Source organism: Notolepis coatsorum, assembly GCF_963971535.1.
Source record: "Notolepis coatsorum genome assembly, chromosome: 3".
NCBI lineage: Eukaryota > Metazoa > Chordata > Actinopteri > Aulopiformes > Paralepididae > Notolepis > Notolepis coatsorum.
Window position 1 is genome coordinate 65,791,418 of NC_140167.1, and position 25,323 is coordinate 65,816,740.

Consider the following 25,323-nt stretch of genomic DNA (forward strand, 5'->3'; position numbering starts at 1 on the left):
AAGTGCACATGCACGCAATAAATATAATTAATTTCACATATAACACATGATGATGATTTAAGACAATCTTAAGACAAGCTTTCTCTATACTTTTGTAGGGGAGACCTTGCTGTCATGGCATAGCCGAGATAGAGATCATTTGCTTTTTTCTTTCTCTCTTTTAACACTTTCAGTGCCCACCACGACATAACACGTGTTATCAGCCCGCCCCCTGAATGCCCACCACGACAATTAGCGTGTTATTTTTTTATTAGCGATCTGAATTCATATTTCATCAACCGAGTCTCTCGTTGGGAAACCAGCCCCATCAGGAGCTCAGATGTGAAAAAAGCGCCCCCTATCGTCTCCCAGATGGTAATGAACGCTTTTGGAATGGACTCAATGAAAATGGATGAGAAAAGAAAAATCCGGAATCCACATTTTACTTATCAGGCATGTAACCCGAGCCGATTGCAGTCATTCTGATCCCTCAGAACAGCGTGGAATACATATGTCCAGTATGCAGCGTTGGATCAATAAAAGCGATCGATTTTTGGAATGGCGATCAGGAATTTGGAATGATCTTTTTGGAGAACATCTGATCTGAGGTAAGGAATTTATTTTACAAGTCTTGGGATAATCAGAGTTGTATTCGCTGAGTTCTCAGCGTTCGCCCTATGTGTGTGTGTGTGTGTGGGCGATGGCTTTGAGGAAATCAGAGAATCGATTTTTCAGATCGCCTATATAGCGTGCATACGTACACATAATACTATCGATAATCTAGCGTTTATTTGAAAACGATTCATAAATAGGCCGAAAAATTACAACGTTTTTGTGTATTCTAGAATATTCCAGCACAGGGCGTTTATTATGGAATATTTTTATTTTCCTTGAAAACGAGGGCTTTTCAAAATGCTATAAAACGAAAATGAACCGATAAAAAAACAATCCGCTTCGACAATGTTGACTGGAAAACGAGTCATTGATAAGCGACGGGCAGATTAGACACATAGCCATAATTTAAAACATAGATTAGGCGTTATTAACGCTAACATTGAAGTGGATGGTGGGCATTCAAGCACTAAATCGTGCGCCCCCTGCTGGCACTGAAAGTGTTAATAAGGCAAAACCTTCAAAATATGATTACTAATATTTCTGTGGCTCCAAACTAAAAGACAGGCCAGTTATACAGGTCCTACAGTTTTTGACAGGGTGGTGCCTCGGCAGAGTGCGCTGTGGAGCTTAACATAACATAATTTCCCCCCCAAATAATAATATGAATAGCTGTGTAATAAAAATATCTGTGTCCATCTCATTACCCATGCTTTCCTAAATTAATATTCAGGCTCATTGCTAGTCAAGGTAATGATGACTCAAACACACTTGCAGCTAGAGTGCTGTCATATAGCCCTCATCCTGCCACATACAGGCAGATATACAATTTCCACACACACATACTTCACATCACAAACACACACACACACACACACACACACACACACACACACACACACACACACACACACACACACACACACACACACACACACACACACACACACACACACACATACATACAGGCAGACACACAATTTACACACACACACACACACACACACACACACACACACACACACACACACACACACACACACACACACGCACACGTGTGCCAGGTCCAGGATATGAGGAGGATTCAGAACAGCATGTAGCCAATAAACACCATCCCTATCCTCATAGTAATTACCTTCTCTGTATTTCACACCTTATGTCCATGCCTCCTCTCTCCCTGCGTGTGTGTGTGTATTTTACTCATAGTATATATTCAGTATATATTCAGATTAAATTGATTTATATTGCCTATATTGCCTATATTTATTGTAACATATACTGTATATTATAACCGATAGGGCCTACGTACAGACCCTCATCTGCACCTTTGTTTACACTGTTTATTTTTATACAAGTCTCAGTCGCTTACTGAGTGAGTGAGTGAGTGAGTGAGTGAGTGAGTGAGTGAGTGAGTGAGTGAGTGAGTGAGTGAGTGAGTGAGTGAGTGAGTGAGTGAGTGAGTGAGTGAGTGAGTGAGTGAGTGAGTGAGTGAGTGAGTGAGTGAAACAGGCATGCGTGAGTGTTGCAGTGTACTGACCAGACCAGTGCATCTGATCAACAGCATATTCTGTATGATAGCATGACATGAAAAAAAGAATTCCCTGTGTTAACACTTCCTTTGGTCAATCCTCCTTCCAATTTGCTGCTCCCAACTAGTTTGTCCTTTGAAAATGGAAAAATGTAACCCCTCACTACAGTACTTTTAACTCATTGAAATTAAGAAAGCCTGATCTTTGCGGAGCTATTTGTATATTCTATATTATAGCTATGGGGAAAATAGTATGGCTCATTTGACAGACACTGTTTGCAGTACAACATGTAAAAAGGCGTTCGTTTCTATACACTGTAGTTTGTAGTTTATTACACGCTGAAAATCGCCCATTTCCAAAAGAATCCAGTCTTTTTCCATAGATCGCAAGATAGGACCTGTTATGCAATAAGTCCGAATCGTAGTATTACCCTGAAAATCCGATCGTTAGAAAAAGCCTTGTTTATGACCAGTAGCTACAGTAAGCCACTGTGATCGTTACATAAACATGTTTCACGTTCGGTAAATTAGACATATTGCAGAGTTGTTTACACACACCTGCAACTGTCACCCAGCCTTTTAACTGTTTAACTGACCACCCACACTATTGTAATCTATACTATTTTTTATTCTTTATTCCGCCGATTTTTGTCCGCTAACTCCTCCCAGAGCTTTCGCACCACATACACGTGTAAGGGATCAAAACGACCGGCTTGGTCCAACTCGAGTTGCTATTACTTCTTGGAAAGTTTCACGGCACCGTTTGGCTACAAATCGACTTTAAACGGTCATGCTCCACATAGACACGAATGGGTTCTCCACTCTAGCTAAAATCTGATTTTTTTACCATTCCTTCTAGGGATGCTCGATATTGGCTTTTTTACCGATACCAATATACCGATATTGTCCAACTCTTAATTTCCGATACCGATATCAACCGATACCGATATATGCAGGGTTTCGCCCCCCCAAAAACGGAATAATTTCAGGTAATTAACATTACGTATCTCTTGTTGTGGAATTAACACAACATTATGCATACTTTTGACAATAAATAAAATCAGAATTTGTTCTTACTTGCTTGCCCTGGGTAAATAAAGGTTATAGAAATGTAAAAAAAATAAAAAATGCTAAAATTTAGAATTTTTTTTAATTAAAAACTAAGGTTCGAGCGTCCGTTCGAAAAACCCTGACGAAGTTTGAATCACTTTATTCAAATTGAGAATTTAGTTTGAGGATAAAGATTTTGAAATAAAAAAATATTATAATCTTTGGTAGCACCCTGTTATAATACATTTATAAGGTATTTGTAGATAATTAACTAATCATGAACAAACCATTTATATACATTCATAAATGATTATTAAATCGTTTATAACTATATTTGTATACCATTTACAAAGTATTTATAACGCATTAGTGGATAATGAACTAATCATGAACAAAACCATTTACAACTGATTAGTACATCATTTGTAAATGTACTCGTTTAAAATTCGATCTGTTGGTAACTTTTTTCCACATGATCAACCTTATTTGTTCATTATTAGTGCAACATTTAATAATGATATCTAATGTGTAGTAACACATTTGTAGATGCTTTGAAAAATGGATATGAAAAAACTACTATACCTCCATTTATTTATTCATGTTCAACAAATGATTTGTTAGACATTCATAAAAGATCTATAAATCATTTGCAGATGCTATTGTGCGACCTAATCTAAAGTGAACACTATTCATCATTAACAAATGTGTAATACAGTTTGTTCATTATTTGTTGACTTTCAACTCACCTGTTATGAACGATCTGGCTTTTATGAATACAGACACGAGGCAAAGACCAGACTTGTCTTTTCATGTTTAACAAATGATTTGTTGGACATTCATGAAACATCTATAAATCATTTGCAGATGCTATTGTGTGCCCTAATCTAAAGTGAACACTATTCATCATTAACAAATGTGTAATACAGTTTGTTCATTATTTGTTGACTTTTTCATCACATGTTATAAATGTTCTAGACAGCTTTCGGATCCACCCTTCTTTGTGACATCAAACAGTGACAGAATTAGGACTATAGATAAATGCAATTGTATTAACACAAACAAAGCAAAGCAAAATACCAATACACATTGTTTATTTATTATTTATTTAAAAGAAAATGTGTATCTTTTGACACTCCTCACATCTTTTGACACTTTCTCTACTGTGTGGATTATTTTATGACTAACTAAAAGACTAAATGCTTTGTAACAGTCCTCATATTGACATGGTTTCTCTCCTGTGTAGACTCTTCTCTTCTGACTATCTGTATTGTACTTTTCTGATGTCAATGAAGTATTCTGCCTAGGGGACCATGACAATGTTTTCTAGCAAGCCACTCAATGATGCCAGGTGGTCTTCAAGTGACTGCTCTGTGTGGTTCCCCCTGAGTCTCCACACCTCTGAGTCTCCACACCTCTCCTTATGTTCTCCAGGCCCCAGCCATCCTGTGTTTCAGGGAAAATGGCAAAACAAGAAAGAAGAGATTGACATTGATTCAGAAACATTTATGATGTGAGCAGAAATTGGAGGTAATTCATTTTCATTAATCATGGTTGAATATACTGCATCCATATTTTTCCAAAATGGTGACATGGTTTGAATGAATGAATGAAAACTTTATTTAACAGATTGCAGAATGGGTACAATACAGTACGGCTCAATACATACAATTGTTAAGGGGATGCAGACCAGAGAAAGACGTTTGTCTTGTTTACATCAGGGTCCCCCATTTTCAATTCATAGTGACATTTGAAGAGAGTGAACAGCTTTAAGTACCTCGGAGCCTACATATCCGAGGACTTGACATGGACCACACACATTGACAGTGTTGTGAAGAAGGCACGACAACGCCTCTACTTCCTCAGGCGCCTAAGGAAGTTTCAAGTCAGTCAGAAGATCCTTAAGAACTTCTACTCATGTACAATAGAGAGCATCCTGACTGGCAACATCACCTCCTGGTTTGGGAATAGCACTGCACAAGACCGAAGCAGACTACAAAGAGTGACACGTTCAGCCGAACGCACAATTGGAGGGGGGCTCCCCACCCTCCAGAACATTTACAACAAGCGGTGCAGGGGCAAGGCTAAGAGAATCATTAAAGATTCCAGTCACCCGAACAACTGCCTCTTTGAACTGCTGCGGTCAGGCAAGCGATACCGGAGTCTCAAGGCGAGCACAGAAAGACTCAGAAGAAGCTTCTATCCCCAGGCCATCAGGCTGCTCAACGAACAATGAACACTACAACAACCATCAAACACACATAGCACACACATCCACACGCACACACTCACTTTAAACAAACACACTGTAGCACCCACTCCCCACACTTTATAGCACACACTCACTTTAAACAAACACACTGTAGCACCCACTCCCCACACTTTATATTTATTGATGAAGGATTGCACTACAACTCGTACACCTTACTGTAAATTGTACCTAAATTGTACCTAAATTGTAAATCCCATTTCTGCTTTGCACTAGTATTGTACATTAGTACACTGCATAGTATTGTATATTATATGGTAACTCAGTTACGTCTATTCTGCATCGAACATTGTACATATGTCTATACTGAACACTGTGACCTCATTTTCTACTTCTAATTTACATGCTATACTATGTTATTTGATACTATCTTGTCTAGCACAGTCTCTGGAGCGTAACAGTAAGAAGCATTTTGTATGAAAGTATTCTGTACTTCTGTATGACAACTATTAAAGAAACTTGAACTTGAAACTTGATTTATGACATACACAACATACATGACATCAGACATTTATGGCATAGGGACATACATGACATACAGGTATATAGTACTGTTACATTTGTGACATACATGATATGCAAATATACAGTACTGTTTATGGTTATGATGACCAGCTTAATCATTTGCAATGGCATTGGTTAATAGAAAGGTACAGGCTACTTGCCTTTCTTTTATGTCTGAAGTGACTCTCATCGATCACAACAAAGTGTCTTCTCCCCCCATGCACTGTCCTTTTCTTCTTCTCAACTTCTCCATCGCCTTCATGCAGGCCTGTCTCGAGGCCATGTTTAGACGGAAAGTCTCAACAGAAACCGCGGAAGTCGTCTTGCGGTCTCACTTTTAATTTTGCGTTTAGACTAGTGTTTTGGGAGGGAATTCTTTGTGCAGACGAGGCTGTAAAAGTCACAGGCATACGCCAGTAGCCTAGAAGCGTAAACAAAGCGAACAAGCATGTCTGATTCTATCCACGGAGATCACCACATTGGCAGTACTTTTAAATACACAAGAATCAGTCCAGCGGCTATCACATCTAGTGACTGGAGCCACTGGCTGTGAGTGACTCTGCTTTGGTCCAATCACATTCCCCCTGTGAGTGACTCTGCTTTGGTCCAATCACATTCCCCCACCCACAGTCTGCGAATCAGAGAAAGAGTAGGGCGGGTCTTCACAGCACGCTTGGTTGTCTCAACTACCTGAGGCAGTGTAGCGTATGGGTTAGCGGGGCTCCGTCGTCTCGAGTCGACTATAGACTTTTACAGCCTCGTCTGCACGAATAATTCCCTCCCAAAACACTAGTCTAAACGCAAAATTAAAAGTGAGACCGCAAGACGACTTCCGCGGTTTCTGTTGAGACTCTTCGTCTAAACATGGCCTCGAGACAGGCCTGCGTGAAGGCGATGGAGAAGTTGAGAAGAAGAAAAGGACAGTGCATGGGGGGAGAAGACACTTTGTTGTGATCGATGAGAGTCACTTCAGACATAAAAGAAAGGCAAGTAGCCTGTACCTTTCTATTAACTAATGCCATTGCAAATGATTAAGCTGGTCATCATAACCATAAACAGTACTGTATATTTGCACATCATGTATGTCACAAATGTAACAGTACTATATACCTGTATGTCATGTATGTCCCTATGCCATAAATGTCTGGTGTCATGTATGTTGTGTATGTCATAAATGTCACTATGAATTGAAAATGGGGGACCCTGATGTAAACAAGACAAACGTATTTCTCTGGTCTGCATCCCCTTAACAATTGTATGTATTGAGCCGTACTGTATTGTACCCATTCTGCAATCTGTTAAATAAAGTTTTCATTCATTCATTCAAACCATGTCACCATTTTGGAAAAATATGGATGCAGTATATTCAACCATGATTAATGAAAATGAATTACCTCCAATTTCTGCTCACATCATAAATGTTTCTGAATCAATGTCAATCTCTTCTTTCTTGTTTTGCCATTTTCCCCGAAACACAGGATGGCTGGGGCCTGGAGAACATAGGGAGAGGTGTGGAGATTCAGAGGTGTGGAGACTCAGGGGGAACCACACAGAGCAGTCACTTGAAGACCACCTGGCATCATTGAGTGGCTTGCTAGAAAACATTGTCATGGTCCCCTAGGCCGAATACTTCATGACATCAGAAAAGTACAATACAGATAGTCAGAAGAGAAGAGTCTACACAGGAGAGAAACCATGTCAATATGAGGACTGTTACGAAGCATTTAGTCTTTTAGTTAGTCATAAAATAATCCACACAGTAGAGAAAGTGTCAAAAGATGTGAGGAGTGTCAAAAGATACACATTTTCTTTTAAATAAATAATAAATAAACAATGTGTATTGGTATTTTGCTTTGCTTTGTTTGTGTTAATACAATTGCATTTATCTATAGTCCTAATTCTGTCACTGTTTGATGTCACAAAGAAGGGTGGATCCGAAAGCTGTCTAGAACATTTATAACATGTGATGAAAAAGTCAACAAATAATGAACAAACTGCATTACACATTTGTTAATGATGAATAGTGTTCACTTTAGATTAGGGCACACAATAGCATCTGCAAATGATTTATAGATGTTTCATGAATGTCTAACAAATCATTTGTTAAAAATGAAAAGACAAGTCTGGTCTTTGCCTCGTGTCTGTATTCATAAAAGCCAGATCGTTCATAACAGGTGAGTTGAAAGTCAACAAATAATGAACAAACTGTATTACACATTTGTTAATGATGAATAGTGTACACTTTAGATTAGGGCGCACAATAGCATCTGCAAATGATTTATAGATCTTTTATGAATGTCTAACAAATCATTTGTTGAACATGAACAAATAAATGGATGTATAGTAGTTTTTTCATATCCATTTTTCAAAGCATCTACAAATGTGTTACTACACATTAGATATCATTATTAAATGTTGCACTAATAATGAACAAATAAGGTTGATCATGTGGAAAAAAGTTACCAACAGATCGAATTTTAAACAAGTACATTTACAAATGATGTACTAATCAGTTGTAAATGGTTTTGTTCATGATTAGTTCATTATCCACTAATGCGTTATAAATACTTTGTAAATGGTATACAAATATAGTTATAAATGATTTAATAATCATTTATGAATGTATATAAATGGTTTGTTCATGATTAGTTAATTATCTACAAATACCTTATAAATGTATTATAACAGGGTGTTATTATAAAGTGCTACCTAATCTTTTTTATTTTTTTATATATAAAAAACAAAGGTTCGGGGCGCCCCAGTGGCGAACCACATAGCGCGCTCAGCCGCGACACGGCCGACCGGGTTCGATTCCCGTTATTTGCCGAATGTCTTCCCCCCACTCTGTCTCCCATTCCTCCTCTATCTCTAACTACTGGACTGCCCAGTAGAAATTAAAGCGATAAAACGCCAAAAAATGTATCTTTAAAAAAAACTCTGTTCGAAGAACCCTGACGAAGTTTGAATCCCAAAAACAGGCTTCGGGGACAGCCTTACCAAACATATTATTTATATTATTCAAATGGCACTCAAACATGTTCCGTTGTGATGTCACAGTATGATGTCATAATAGAACATTCTAGAACATTTGTGATGGCACAGAATGATGTCATAATATAACATTCTAGAACATTTGTGTAGATATTCAACAATTCTCTCAGAAGATCTCATTGTGCATCTTGAAACAGTACTGAACAGTACTGAACAGATAGACTAAACAACATAGATTGAAGCCTGCATTTCTAGACCAAGGTGCCTTTCCTACCGTTTTGCTGTGGAAAGGTGAGTGTCCACAACGGCTAGCTAGCTGTTCTACTTGAATACTGAATGTTAATATTGAATCAGACAATATTGAATACTGAATGTTAATTCAGGTTGACAGTTGACATCATTTGACAGTTGACAGGGGGCTGGAAAGTTGATTTAATGAAAGAAAAAAGACTAATTTAATCAGATTAATCACTTTATTCAAATTGAGGATTTAGTTTGAGGATAAAAAAATAAATAATGATCTAAATTTTATTTTTTAATAAAAAATAATTAATAAAAAATGAAGGTTCGAGCATCCGTTCGAAAAACCCTGACGAAGTTTGAATCACTTTATTCAAATTGAGGATTTAGTTTGAGGATAAAAAAAAAGAAAAAATTTATAAATTTATTTTTTTATATATCTTTTTTTAATTAAAAACGAAGGTTCGAACGTCCCAAAAACAGGCTTCGGGGACAGCCTTACCAAACATATTATTTATATTATTGCTTGATGATGCTTTTAAAGGTATGCTACGATTAGCCCTTCATGAATTGTAACTGTTTTACCTGATGCTATTGTTGATGTGATTATGCTCCTTGCCACTGCACAAATGACCTTCTGTATTTATATTTGAATTGTATGTTTTTTGTTTAATGCCCTGTTTTATGTTGAAACTTGTTGTGTGCCGTGTTGGTCAGGACTCCCTGGAAGAAGAGATCTTGTATCGCAATGGGACTCTTAGATAAATAAAGGATAAATAAATTGTTAATTTTTTTTTATTCAAATAGACTCAAACATGTTCCGTTGTGTCACAGTATGATGTCATAATAGAACATTCTAGAACATTTGTGATGTCACAGTATGATGTCATAATAGAACATTCTAGAACATTTGTGATGTCACAGTATGAAGTCATAAGTAAACATTCTAGAACATTTGTGATGTCACAGTATGATGTCATAATCAAACATTCTAGAACATTTGTGTATCTATTCAACAATTCTCTCAGAAGATCTCATTGTGCATCTTGAAACAGTACTGAACACTACTGAACAGGTGCCTTGCCTACCGGTTTGCTGTGGAAAGAGACAATACAGAGACAATACAGACCCTCTCCCGTTGGCCGGCGGTGCACAGGCATCACACACACTTTCACAATTTCCCCACGCGGAATTGTCTAGTTGTCTGTTCTGCTTCATGTATTACATACCTTGTAATTTTATTCGGTTGTTTGGTGTGTGTTTTAATTATTTCCCTTACCTCCCCTAATGTATGTATCGTCTGTCTCTTACCTATTTTTTTTGTTTTGTTTTTTGTCACCCTTCGAGAGGCCATTTTGTCCTCTCGCCAGGCCGTCATTGTAAATTGACCTGCCTGGTTAAATACAAATAATATAAATAAAGCATAATGTTAGTGATGGTGATGGATGCTAGCTGCTAACATTAGCACCAGCAGGCCATGCAATTATGTAATGTGTATCAGTTCATTGTACATTTTATAGCAATGGCTTTCTTTTGCACACAGGCTTGTGTCGGTGGGTGGTTGTGGTGCTTTAGTATAGCTTAACCTTTGCTAGCCAGTAGCTGTGTACAGTACTGTAGTGCATCAAGTAGCACTGTACGTTAGACAGGATATACGGTACACATAGTTGTTTACATTAATCATACATATATCACGATTCCCCACTGGCATGTATCCGGGTCCGGCTATAATTAGTTTACATTTACATTTAGTCATTTAACGCTTTTATCCAAAGCGACTTACAAGTTCTGTACGACAAGTCAGCAGGAAGGGTATACTTCAACAGTGAACAATCAAGTGCGTAGTAAAATACATGTTACTATAGTAGGAAGAGTGCAGAAGGTTATTTATGAAAAAAAATATATAATTCAGATATTGATTGAAGAAGTGTGTTTTTAGTCGACAGGGAAAGATTGGTCATTATTCGACTGTCCTGACTGTGGTGGGAAGTTCGTTCCACCATTTGATGACCCTCCCGGAGCTCGGATAGGAGTGGGTCTGAGGCGGCCGGAGGATGTAGAGCGGAGGGGTCTTGAGGGTGTGTAGTTAGAGACCATTGACCGGAGGTAGGCGGGAGCCGTTCCCTTCGCTGTGAGATAATGCCAGGTCGAGGACCTTGAAGCGACTAGTTGATGTTTTTATGTTGAAATAAGCCAGATCACTCCTCTTTTCAAGACTATACTCAAACCAATTTCAGTTGCATTGAAACAAGTGGTTTCAGTCCACTGGGAGTTTTCACAACTCCACTGTCTCACTACATAGTTGGAGAAATAGAAACACTGGTTATTGTACATAAGGTGGACCTTTCTCTGTGTTTGCATTAGTAAGACCCACAAAGGCTATAATAACTCCTGTCAGTGGGTATTGTGTGTGTACCGCGCCACACACTGCTGACTTTGATAGTAATAGAGGCAGCGCTGGCGGGTTTTTAAAGACAAGCTGTCGACAGGCCATAACCTTGAGGGTTGGAGAGACGTGTGACGTGTGTGTGTGTATGTATATGCATGTGCGTACATGTGTGTGTGTGTGTGTCTGTGTGTGTGTGTGTGTGTGTGTATGTATATGCATGTGCGTACATGTGTGTGTGTGTGTGTCTGTGTGTGTGTGTGTGTGTGTGTGTGTGTGTGTGTGTGCATGTGTAAAATATGGTTGTGTATGTGAATGCGTATGAAATGTGTGTGTGTATACGTGTATATTTTGTGAGGGTGTTGTCTGTTTACCTGTTATCCTATGTGTGTGTGCGTGTGCGTGTGTGTGTGTGTGTGTGTGCGTGTGTGTGTGTGTGTGTGTGTGTGTGTGTGTGTGTAAGTAGATAATTCTTGCAAATGCAAATTCTTTGATTTTGTGTGTGGTTTTGTACCTTCTCTTTTACTGTGTGTGTGTGTGTGTATGTGTGTGTATGACAGCGAGAGAGAGATAAATAGTTCATATGCACGGTTTAAATGTTGCATTTTGCGTGTGAGTTAGTGTGCGCATGTGTGTGCGTGACAAAGAATGAGGGCTTACATGCATACATTAAATGCTTAATTTAGCGTGCCTGTGTTTTGTTTGTGCACTCTTTGCTTTGTGTCCACATGTACGTGCATGCATGTGTGTGATGTGTGTGTGTGTGTGTGTGTGTGTGTGTGTGTGTGTGTGTGTGTGTGTGTGTGTGTGTGTGCATGTGCATGTGCGTGTGCGTGTGTGTTCATTTCTGCATGGGCATTGTTTATTCTGTCAGCGACTGGTTTTGTAGTCAGAACCATTTGCATAGTGATAATGAGAGATAGAAAAGGTTGCTGGGGGTCGGCTGTGGGTTGCTGGGGGTTTCCCCCCACAGTCCAAACTAGTTTGGATGTTCCAGATTAGCAACTTTTTATAGTTATTTTATTGAAAGTCTCTTAACTTTTTCTTTTATCTGCTGGTTCAGTGGCCTATCTATTAAAGATAGGAACAGCCTACAGTATATTGTGAAAGTGCTCCAAAATAATCTGAGTAAAACAGAGAGACCTACTGTATGTTCTCTCTGAACGGACCAGGTGGTCAAGAAGGGGACAAGCATCACAAATCAACCTCTCCACGCTCTGTCTCAGCGGTTTTCACTGTTGCCTTCTGGCCGCCGTTATGACGTTCCACCAAGTAGGACCAACCGTTCAAATCTTTTGTACCCTCGGCTATCAGACTTAAACACAGACAGTCATTTTAAGTAGCCTTTTACACTTAGTTGTCTGTTTTTACTTTTACTGGATTGTGTATTGCATGGAATGTTGTTGTTGCTGTGCTGTCATTGAGATGTTTTTGTTTTTGTTGTTTTTGTTACTCGTGAAGCTACAAATATGAATTGCCCCACGCGGGATCAATAAAGTTGTCTGAATCTGAATCTGAGTGAAAATGTTTCTTAAACAGCCAAAGTGTCTACAGCTGCGCTCCCCTGAATGAAGAATGCCACTGATTCTTAAATTTAATGTGCATTCTTATGCACCTGAATTTGTGAGTGGTATTGCTTTCTGTTGAGATATGGAAACGCATCTGGGGAGGGTGCCTTGATGTGCACATGCATGCAGTCAATTATGATGTTGGGCAGATAATGGCATAGAATCCTTTCTTGACAGTTCAGTTCAGTATATGGGAATTGGATGTATTGTGTGACCAGTTATATGATTCCATCCAGGACAGGAAGCCTGAAGCGTCCCACTAGGTACTCATCACTCTCCACTCCCTCCTCAGCACACGATTAGCGATATATTCCAGCAGCAGTAGATGCGTGTGTAGGGGTGCAGACTTGGCCCTTTTAAATAGTGTGATTGATCACTGATTATTGGATGGCATGGTTCAATTTACATGATTGATGTTCAAGTCCACGTGCAAGTTCAAGGTTTTATTTGTCACATGTAGGGCTGTCCCCGACTAAGGATTTGGATAGTCGACTATGATTGGCCAAAATGTGCCATTAGTCGACTATTAGTCGACCCAAAAAAAAGGGGGGATATTTTTTATTTTTTTATTTATCATTCCATTTGGGCTGTGGGGGGTGCTTAATGTCTGAAGGAGTCGACTGAAGGCTTCTTGTCCTCTGCAAAAGCATGCAATTGGTCCACTGATGGATACATCTTGATATTTGTCTAGTCTAGTGTGTTCATTAGATGGGTGAAATCCTCTTTCAGTGCCTCTGTGCCTGTTTTCATAGGCAGTTAGCCTCTGGTATGCGTGCCACTGCCATTAGTGTTAGCCACGCTTCTAGGCCTCTTTTCTTTTGGAAAGAATGATAAAAAAATAAATAAAAAAATGTGTATTCGACTAAGAGGTTGGCAGTCGGACTACGGCTCCTTTCGACCGATTAGTCGACTAATCGACTAATAGGGGTCAGCCCTAGTCACATGCAACACCATATCATCAGTAAGATGAGCAGTGAAATGTTTCTCCACTGGCTCTTACAATGTGCACACTAAGCAAGGTAAAAAATAACAATAACAATAAAAAATTATAATAAAGAACAAGATGGTATATGGACTATTAATACAAAATGGCAAATATATAGGCTACATGAAAGGAATGGGATGTGCCGAGAGCATAATGTCTCCATTCAATTCCACTATAGCTATATCCGCGCAATTAAGTTTAGTTTGTATTTACTTATTGATTTATTCACTGCCATTTGCAGTGTTTTTGTAGTGCTTTTATTTATTTTAGGACATCACAATGCCTCATTGAATCACTATAAATGTGAAATGTAATTGTTAATGATACAAATATTCTCGTATTTATTATTATTATTACTATTATTTTTATTATTATTATTATTATTATTATTATTATTATTATTATTATTATTATTATTATTATTATTATTATTATTATTATTATTATTATTATTATTATTATTATTATTATTATTATTATTATTATTATTATTATTATTATTATTATTATTATTATTATTATTATTATTATTATTATTATGCATATACAAATATGTATTTAACATTGACATTTGCATTGTTCTTAGTGGGGGGGGACATCTCTTTCCCCCCTACTGATCTAGGATCACTACTCAGGCTAAATAACCTCGTCACTTTATTACGAGTCAATCTGGTCTTAGATCAGCAAGACGTGTTGAAACCCACATTTTCTGATTGACTAAATTCAGCATATGTCTCTCTTCTTTCTTCCAGGTAACTGTGGCTATTCTGCAGCAGTGGTCTGATGACAGGGACGGGCCATGCTTCCCTCAGATGCAGTAAGGAGGCCGTGACCCACTTTCGGGCCTCGAAGCCAGTGAAAGATCCAAGGATATAACCTGCATTATGCTAAAAGGCCTATGATCTGCTTTTAAGGGACTATATATCCAAGTTGATTGAACTGGGCTACTGCGAAAGCAATCAATGTGAGTATCACTGGTGGTGCCAGTGTGGTCTCCAGTGTTCTGGAGCTTCCGGGATCTTCTGTTGTGGTAACACTAACAGCCTTATCCCTACCTGCAGAAAGGATATCTTGGATCCAGTATGATCTCATTCTAAACGGGCTATATACATACAGATTGTATTGAAGAGATATCAAGCTAATCTTCAATCGGCGATGGAACATAAAAATTCTGGGCACTAGTCCAGTGAGTCTATACCCATCCCATTTCTGGTTAGTGGGGAAGACTTTGCACTAATCTGGACTGAAACATCTTTGCTACAGGTTAGACAGTTCCATCCTTGCCTGGAGCACAAGTGGATTCTGAACCTCTTCTAGGACCCTCCGTGGATCGGGTGGCTTTATCTGGCAGATTGGGCGTGGCAGCAAGATGCCCGAGCTGGAGGACTTTCACCCTTTGCAGGGCCCCAGGGACCCTGGTCCCGTCCCCGGCCAAGCGGATCCAGCACAGATCCAGCACAGCATCCTGGAGGAGCAGGTTGAACTGTGGTGGTTCCGGGAGCCAGGGAAGTCTCTGCTGTGCTACTCTGTGGCGGTGCTCCTGATCCTGGGCTGCGGGTTGGGGGGCGTTGGCCTCCTCTCTACCACCACCAGCGTCTCCAGCGAGTGGCGCCTCGGAGCGGGCACAGCCCTCTGTCTGCTAGCCCTGGGAGTCCTGCTCAAACAGCTGCTCAGCTCGGCCGTGCAGGACATGAACTGTGTCCGAAGCCGGCGGCGGATTGACATGCTGAAGAGCGGAGGTTTATCGGACCTTCTCGTGGTCTTCGTCACAGGGTTTTCCTTGCTCATTTGTGGGGCTGTTCTGCTAAGACTAGCCCTGGTCAACCACATGCCGAAGCCAGGCCAGGCCCTGAATGACATGTACATCTCTGGGGTGGTGCTGCTGGCCGGAGGCGGGGCTGCGGTGCTGGGGGTGGGGATGTACAGCGCTGTGGTGGTCCTGGTAGAGAGAACCAGGCAGGGACGGAGGTTGATGGACAGGGCCATGAACATCTTCACCGTCTCCGGACACATGGACCACCAGGCTCGGAGAGAGACGACCTCCAGCCTGGCCAACCTCATATGAGAGTTATGAGATGGAATGACATATATTAATGATGGACCAAAATGATGAAGGAATTAAAAGTGTGAATCGAACACTGCTAATGATTGTATCTTCATAGGGTGGGTTCAGTATCCATACATTAATGACAACCACCGTCCCATGTTATGATTCAGAAAAGAAAAGAACATTTGGCTAAAGTTATGAGTAAAAGGCGGTTTTGTGCGTAAAAGCCTTCATGTTTTATAGGTTGCCCTGGACATGAGCATTTTTTGCAGCTGAGATGGCCTGAAGGGAAATCGATACAACGGTATCCACCAACCCATGCTACATTTGAAGTTTTATTCAGATGGGGTTAAAGTTGGAAGTTGATTTACTATAGCCCGGTTGAGGTGTTTACAAGAGATCAATATATTAATCAGTGGCCATGTTTACATGCACCCTAATAATCTCTTAAAAGGGACCAACAACCAGATTAGAGGAATTTCTATTTGGCCTCACTGCATCACTGAGCACAGAGTGGCAGTTACCATCTTCCTGGACTTAGTTCAAAACAGCACTGTGCAATACTACACCTACTGTAGACCTCATTATATTTTTACTGTATTTATTTACTGTATATTTTATTCCATTTTTATTCTATTTTACTCTACTCTTATCCTAGGCAACTTGATTTGATTTGTTTTATTATTCTAATTCGTGACCTTTTCTGTCTAAATGTTTAAATGTTGAGCGATTTGCAGTGTCAAATTTCCCACGGGATAATAAAAGTATTTTTATTCTATTCTATTCTGACTTAAAACTGAAAGTGATCATGCATTATCTCAAAAATAAATTGCATCACACCTTACACATAAATGGTTAAGCCAATATGACAATTCCAACTACATTTCAGTTGGGCTGGTTTAGTGATCCCTTTGAGCATTGTACGGTACCTATAAACATAGCCGCTGGTGACACTACCGTATCTTCTGTGATAAACATTCCCGCTGGTGACGCCATGCTGAACATGTATGCACTCAAGGTACTAGAAGACACTTTGGATAAACGTTTCCACTTAATGGCCTATGTTATTTTATGATATACTGTACCGGTAAACCTCTTTACAAAAAAACACAGAGAACGGCCAACAGAGTGGACAACGTAGGTGACTTCAGTTGAATCAGTTGAATACGTGAAAACAAACACCTTGATTCCCAGAGTTTACTATGCGATTCATGCACTTTGATAGGTATTAGGAGACCTCTTTTATTTTTTTTACTTCATATACAACTCAGAGAACGACCAGTGAAACTGTCAGCTGCCTATAGACATTATTAACACAAAGCATCACTGGTGGAGAATTTGCAAAAGTTAAAACAAAAAAAATGTAATCAAGGCACTTTTTAATGTTTGGCTGAATGTTTCGTTGACGCATTATCACAGTATTGTCTTAATTGTTGGGAAATGTCATCAGGGCTTTCGTTTTCTGAAAGCATCTTAAGCCAGGTGCAGGTTGAAGGGGTGTGTAAGCACATATTCTGATAAGCTCCTACCTTGTTAACGACTTTAGAGAAAAAGCTAGAGGAAACAATTGACCGAGCCCTTCTTCCTTGTTTAACCCTTTCACTACCACATTACAGACGGTTAACCGGGAAATGGTAGTGAAATGGTTATCCTTCTGTAGTGTGGTACTGAAAGGGTTAACCTTCTGTCGTGTGGCGGTGAAAGGGTTAACCGAGATCAAAGCGGCACGATCATAATTATGAGACCTGAGCATTCTAACGATGATGATCACATGACAGGATTCTGAAGAAGAAGAAGAAGAAGAAGAAGAAGAAGAAGAAGAAGAAGAAGAAGAAGAAGAAGAAGAAGAAGAAGAAGAAGAAGAAGAAGAAGAAGAAGAAGAAGAAGAAGAAGAAGAAGAAGAAGAAGAAGAAGAAGAAGAGAAAAAATAACTCATTCACCAAAGGGTTTACGCTAACAAACAACTTTAACAAATCAGTCACTAATCCTGTCCCTACGATCAGCCCGTCCTTTGACTTTCATTACAATAGGGATGTTATTAGAACTGAGACTTGGTAAACCCAGTCCCAGGGGGCCTCGTTTATAGGAAGCGTCTCAGAAGTGAAACTATGAAGAAATCCACATCTTGGTTGTTATTTATAAACCCTGAACCTGACATGAAAAGGTCCCCAGATCTGCGCCATGCAGCTCTGCACGAGCTGCCGACTTCACGTGGGGACATGAAAGAGGTGCCTGGCGTGCAGGCGTGTGATAAAGAAGCCCATAGTCATTTGCATGCAGCACGCTGCATTGCAAATTAGGAAAAGCCTTGATCGATGACAATTACACTGTAAAAAGTGACGAGTTGTCTAAACTTGTATTTTCAAGTAACCTTTTTTTGCATTGGCTTTTTTGGTTTGTTGAATCCACTGAACAGAAGTTGAATCAACTAACAGATGATGAATACAAAATGTAATTTTAAAGATTTACAACACTCTCACATTTAATTTAATTGATTCTGAACTGAGAAAAAGCCAACATAAAATGGTTGAATAACCTTTGATGCAGGATTTCTTTCGACTTGATATTTAATCTTCACTCTCTCCAATTAGCTGATGCAACAACAAAAAAAGCCAACGCAAAAGACTAGTTGAAAATATTTTATACATTGTATGTTTTTTCTTATTATTTGTCGAGGATGTTTATACAGTAGATTGGGGAACTGGAGCTCTGCACACATGCACTGAAATTCCGAACACATGCACTGAAAATGACAGACATGTCATTTACAGATGAAAGCTGTGAGCACTAGTTATTTCTATGAATCAGCCATGTGCACAATGTGAGACATGCGTCTTAACATAAAATTGCAAAGGAAAATACAAGTGCGGTACACCTTTGTACTGTAAATGGATCTACCGTAGGGTATGTCCTAACCTGGAGAATGTGGTTTGAAATGTACACTTGAAGAGTTTCAAATTAAGACATCCACCATCTGTAAAATGTGAGTACTCCTGCAAAAGAACATTATTAACAAAACTCATTATTATAGAGCTGTGATGAAATTATTTGTTCATGAAATATGGTAGTTACATTGTTGAGGATGTCTGTACTTTGGATATATTGTGCAATGAACATCAGCTAACATTGTTTTCTTTAAAATGGATGTAGTTTTTCCGTTTCTTTGTTTGCAATGAAACCCTTGAATCCAGCAGATGTATTGCCGCTCAGACACTGTAGGCCTACACACAGACAGTGGTTCCTTACCCTCCACCAGAGCAGAGGGGGAGAAATAGCACAGCGCAATTGCAACCAACACATCAAAGAAGCAAAATCATGTAATTCAACGAACCTGTGGAAGTTCTGCTTTTACCAAACTAAATTATTCATCAAATGATGAGTTATGTGTCAGTGTCAGTACAGACCATCAATACACTTTGTCATTCGTAGCGATTGGTGAGTCGATAATCCTGATTTCACATTCTGTTTATGGTTCGGTTTACAAAAGGCACGAGAGACCTAGTTTTGATGTGTGTTCATTGGATTTCTGCCTTTCTCTTTTTCCCTCTGCCACATCTACACAGGAGCAGATGTTGTAGTTTAAGGCTGGGATCACATTGGATGCCTTTTTCTTGCGAGGCGTGGTGGTTTACATAGATAATCGAAAGTGCACAGGGCACAACTAGCAATACCACTGATACCGTTGCTGCCTCAGCTAACAAGTTACATATTACTACTGATTACTGTTGCTACCTCAGCTAACATTACATAAGTTATATACATTACTACTCACAGCCCTCCAGGCGTTGCTGTTCATATCTCGGTTGTGGTAAGACCTGTACAAACAAAGTGTGTTGGAAACTGACAAAATTAGCATCTCCTCCATTATTGATTGGTTTGTTTAGCTATCGATTTCTCTTCAGATACCTCAGATTTGTAATCCCTCCCCTCTGTTGATTTGACTGGTCCATCGACAAGATGGTGACATTGACGTTGCTGCGTTCCGCGGCTAAAGTTGAAACTTTTTCAACTCAAAACGCCCGGAAAAGCCCAAGTTTGGAGGAGACGCGGGCCTGTTGCGACAAAACCATTGAAAACCATAGAAAAAAGGCAAGTTCAAAAAGGTGTCCAATGTGATCACAGCCTAAAGGACCATACCGGTCTTTTTAACATGTGGGTTCCAAGTCATTCTTGTTTTCATACAGAAAATTTTTTTGCTCCGTTGTGCCTTAATTTTGCTGTCGAAAAAGGAGGAAGATGAATTCTTCATTCTTCTCAGATACAATGGCCCAATGGCACAACCTGAGAGAACAAGTGACACATACTGTAACAGTACATTTTAGTCGGATGTGGCTACTATGGTGACATGGATTTATCAGGTGTTTAAGTCACATGTTCAGATACACTGGAAGCCTGTGGCAGTGGGGAAAATGTGGGAAATAACTTTTCAATTAACAGCGAAAGTTGAAAAAAATAAGAAAAGTACAACTTTTTGGTATCAAGGCAAGAATGACTTGAAAGTCACATGTGTAAAAGACGTGATATGGTCCTTTGAAGGGCAGCTTCAGGATGGTCATTAATCAAGACTCCTGCCAGAAAGGGGATCAAACCAGCCACGTTTCCCCTTCACTAATCTTTAGGCCCCTCCCCGTTTAGACCCTGACGGAACAGTGTAACAGAGTTAACATTTAAATTCAGCCTAAGCTACAGAGGAGCCACTGAAGGGAAGTTACTGGCAGTACTGTTTCTCATGACCCAAACCCAGTCGTTACCCACATTGTCTTGCCATTTTGTCAAGTCAAGTAAAAGGCCTTACACTGTTGTCATTTCTATGTGTGTGTGAGAGAGAGAGAGAGAGAGAGAGAGAGCGATAGAGAGAGAATGAGTGTGTGTGAGAGAAAGAGCGAGAGTGCATGAGTGTGTGAGAGAGCGAATGAGTGTGTGTGTGTGTGTGTGCGAGAATGAGAGAGAGAGCAAGAGTGTGTGAGTGAGAGAAAGAGAGCATGAGTGTGTGTGAGAGAGAGATAGAGAGAGAGAGAGAGAATGTGGGTGTGTGAGAGAGAGAATGCGTGTTTGTGTGAGAGAGAATGAGTGTGTGAGAGAGAGAATGTGAGCATGTGTGAAAGAGAAAGAGAAAGTGAGCGTGTGTGAGAGAGAGAAAGATAACGTGAGTGTGTGTGTGTGTGTGTGTGTGAGAGAGAGAGAATGTGAGCGTGTGTTGAGGGAGAGACGGTGAGTCTTATCGGCCTGTGCATATGCAGAGCCTATTGCCTTGAGACAAAGGGGGTCACAGAGTCAGCCATTGTTGTTCGGATGACAGACAGCCAAGTGCAGCAACAATGCGCAACGCTTGTGACCTGCAGGGGCTGGCAGTGGCAAGCACGGCTCACAACACACACACACACACACACACACACACACACACACACACACACACACACACACACACACACACACACACATATATATATATATATATATATACACATACACACACACATATACACACACACACACACATATACACAGACATATATATATACACACACACACACATATATATATATATATATACACACACACACACATATACACACACACATATATACAGACATACACACAGACACACACATATGCACACACATGCATACACATACATTTTGACAATGTATTCTGCACATACACTACCTTCACAACACACACTCACACATACACACACACACACACACATACACATTGTGGCAGACTGGGGCCTCCGCCACAGGGAGAGGAAAAGGACTACAGCACACACCCCAGGGAAAATGAAGGGAGAAGCCAGAGGTGCTGCTGGAACACCTCTGAAGATATTTCACTGTATAACTTCAGGTCTTCCTGCTTGGTCTGTGCCGTGTTTTTGCTCTGAAAATGGTGTTTTCCTGTTTCCCCCCACGGGGGACTAGATATGGTGGAGAATGCGGGCACGGCACTGCCTAGCAGACCGAGTGGCCAAATAGTTGGAACTGGTACACAGCAGGAGGGCAGAGGTAATAGAGCAGCATTGGTGTGTTCTGTTTGCTTCGAGCTTTGGGGTGTGGTTTCTGGAAAGAAATGGTGATTATGTCTCAGTCACTCCCCAGCTGGAAGGGGCACTGGAAAAGGCCCATCATCCAAAGCCTTGGAAGGAATGGAAGAAAATGCATCCAGCAAGAAGAAAGATGTGTGAGGGCACAACTGTTTGTCCTAAGGGAGACGGGTAGATGTCAGACAATGTATGAGATCTGGTGTGAGTACTACAGAGACCCTGACCTATGGGGCCTTCCTGTCCTGTGGCACCAGTCAACATGGTGTGGCTACGGGGGTGAGGGTTTGGCCCAGTGTTTCTTTCATAACACAGCTGGTTAAGTCCCCAAAGTGCTCATCTCAGTTCAGCAGGAACCCAGAAGGCCCAACAGACGAGTGGATATATTGGAGAAGCAGTGGAGAGAGACACTCTCCTGCCTAAGAGAAGTCCAGGGAAAGCTAGAAGATGAGCTGGCTGCCAGGAAGCTGGAGTGGGTGCCGACCTGGTAAGCCTGGAGGAGAGGTTTGAAGCCAAGGAGAAGTCCAGTAGAAGAGCCTGGAAGAAGAGAACCTCTCGTCTCTCAGACACAGTAGAGGGAGAACTGCTTAAAGACGAGAGCAGACGGTACGAGGTTGGAGGAAGAACGGGCAGGTTTGCATACTGAAATGTTACATCTTCACAAAGATAAGTCAAAGACATATCCATAGAGAAAAAAATACTTTAGCGAGATGAATGAGTATTTTGAGGATTCTCAACTAGGAATAACTTCAGGAAAATGCTTTCTTGCAGTCTCTCTCTGTTCTCAAGGCATCAGATATGTCCAGGAGAAGGAGTTGTGAAGCTCTAGGCTTGGAAGAGTGGAGTAAATGGTGAAACTTGCAGTTTTTTTTTTTACGATATTGAGATTTTGTTATATTTTGCTTCGTTAACATGTCTTATTTCAAACGAGTGACAATAAAATATCGAAAACACAATTAATTGTTTATTTTACTTAATTGTGTCTGATTGTGTCCATAGATCACAATTACAATACAGTAGCCTACTTTGAGGGCGTTTTCCCCAAAAAAAATTTCTTACACGCAAGAGATGAAATGTCCCATTTCCCTAGAACCTATTACACACACCATACTTTCCAAATGTCTTCCTATCTATACCCTGCATCTTTTTATTTTTTTTTTACAAAGGGGTTTGTTGATATATCATTCATAGCCTGATTTATAGTACATTTATACAAAAAAATTGTATAACTGTAGACAGCGTTTCCTGATTTATGGGATGATAAAAAGACCTAGCCACAATCCCTTCTGTAAAAAGTTCATTGTGTTATGTGTCAACATAATGATACAAAAATGTTGAATCTGGCATCATCCAATGTGTGATGTCTATCCTGGCGATATATGCAAATTAGGTGTCTGTGGGAGACCTTTGTTGCACTGCATGGGCTTGAGAAGTGATGCAGAGCTTGCTCTATTTCTGCTGGGCAGGTAAACTGACTCTTGCTAATTTCCCAGAAGTTGCCTTCTCTGCAGCTTTTAACGTCAGCGCAAAATTCTGCCTCTAACCACTGTCTGTGAGTGAGCCTCCCATTGATGAGCACAGGAGAGTGTGTGGAAGCCAAAGCAGGAATCGTGGTGGCCTTCTCAGAATGAAGTAGTGACTGAAGATCGAAGAGCCTAGGTGACAGTGGCTTGGGAGGTAGAGCAGTCGTCTGGTAATCCGGAGGTTCCTGGTTCGATTCCCGCTCCTTGAGCAAGACACTTAACCCCTAACTGCTCCCGATGAACAACTTGGCATGGTTGCCTCCGCCGTCGGTGTGTGAATGTGTGAGTGAATGGGTAAAATGTGAGGAACAAATTGTAAAGCACTATATAAATGCAGCCATTTACCATTTACATTCTCACTCACACCAAGCCCTGGCAGCACATCACCCCCACCCGCATCCACCTCCACTGGCTCCCAGTCAAGTTCTGCATCTCCTTCAAAACAGCTCTCAAAACGCACCTTTTCACCAAGACTTTTCCCCATTAGTTAGTTTAGATTAGGTTTCATTATCCCTTTACCTGCCCTCAACCCCCCCCCCCCCCTTTCCCCCTATTGCCCCCTTTCCCTAGCCCTCTTGACTGTGAAGCGACCTTGGGTTTCCCGAAAGGCGCTATAAATATTTGATTTATTATTATTATTATTACATTAATTCCCTAAGCTCTCTGTGCTGCTGTATTTCCAGGAGTAGCTGGAGCAGGAGGTTCTCAGGCTAAAAGGCTGTGGTCAGAGGCCCTTTGATCCTGGTGGTCCAGCCAGAGGAGTTGGTCAGTGATGTTGAGTCATCACTGCATGGCTGCTCAGCCTTCCCCACATGTCTGAGCTGAGGGGTGTGTATGTGGCAGGGGGCTGTAGAGAAAAGGACTACAAACCCCAGTTTCCCACAGGGAGCTGTAGAGAAAGGACTACAAACACCAGTTTCCCACAGGGAACTATAGAGAAAGGACTACAAACACCAGTTTCCCACAGGGAACTATAGAGAAACGGACAACAACCCCCAGTTTCCCAGAGTGAGCTGTAGAGAAAAGGACTACAAACCCCAGTTTCCCACAGGGAACTGTAGAGAAAAGGACTACAAACCCCAGTTTCCCACAGGGAACTGTAGAGAAAAGGACTACAAACCTCAGTTTCCCACAGCCAGCCGGCCAATGGAGAGCTGATTGCCACCAAAGAAAAGCAGAACTTTAAAGGAACACACCAACATTGTGGGAAATGTGCTTACAGGCTAGCTGGTCCGTATCCACTTCCATTAATTTGTGCCATGTTCCATGTGCAATGTTGCCATGTTCCTTTAAGAGTGAAGGGTGCTGCTGAAAGTCCTCTGAAGATATTTAATTTCAGTCAATACAGTATATTTGAGTTGCATGTACTTTCAGTCAATTAAAGGGACAGCATTGTCTTTGCAAAGCCTGCCTGCCTCTTGGTCTGGGCCGTGCTTCTATGAAAAAGGTCTTGTGTCACCCTATCCCCACAGGATGCCTTTGCCTCAACTCTATGACGCACAAACAATTCTGCACACACACACTATGATACACAGACAATTCCACACACACAAACACGCATACACATGCACTCTATGACAGTGGTTCTCAAAGTGGGGTCCGAGGAC

At 40.6% G+C, this 25,323-nt stretch overlaps 1 protein-coding gene across 1 annotated transcript; it reads left to right on the forward strand.

Moving 5' to 3' along the window:
• Positions 1-15,478: 15,478 nt before the first annotated feature.
• tmem125a (transmembrane protein 125a) lies at positions 15,479-16,174 on the forward strand (the record flags this gene model as incomplete). The annotated part of the gene is made up of 1 exon (XM_084309850.1): positions 15,479-16,174. One exon carries the CDS (start codon positions 15,479-15,481, stop codon positions 16,172-16,174), a length of 696 nt encoding a protein of 231 aa, XP_084165976.1.
• Between the last annotated feature and the right edge of the window lie 9,149 nt (positions 16,175-25,323).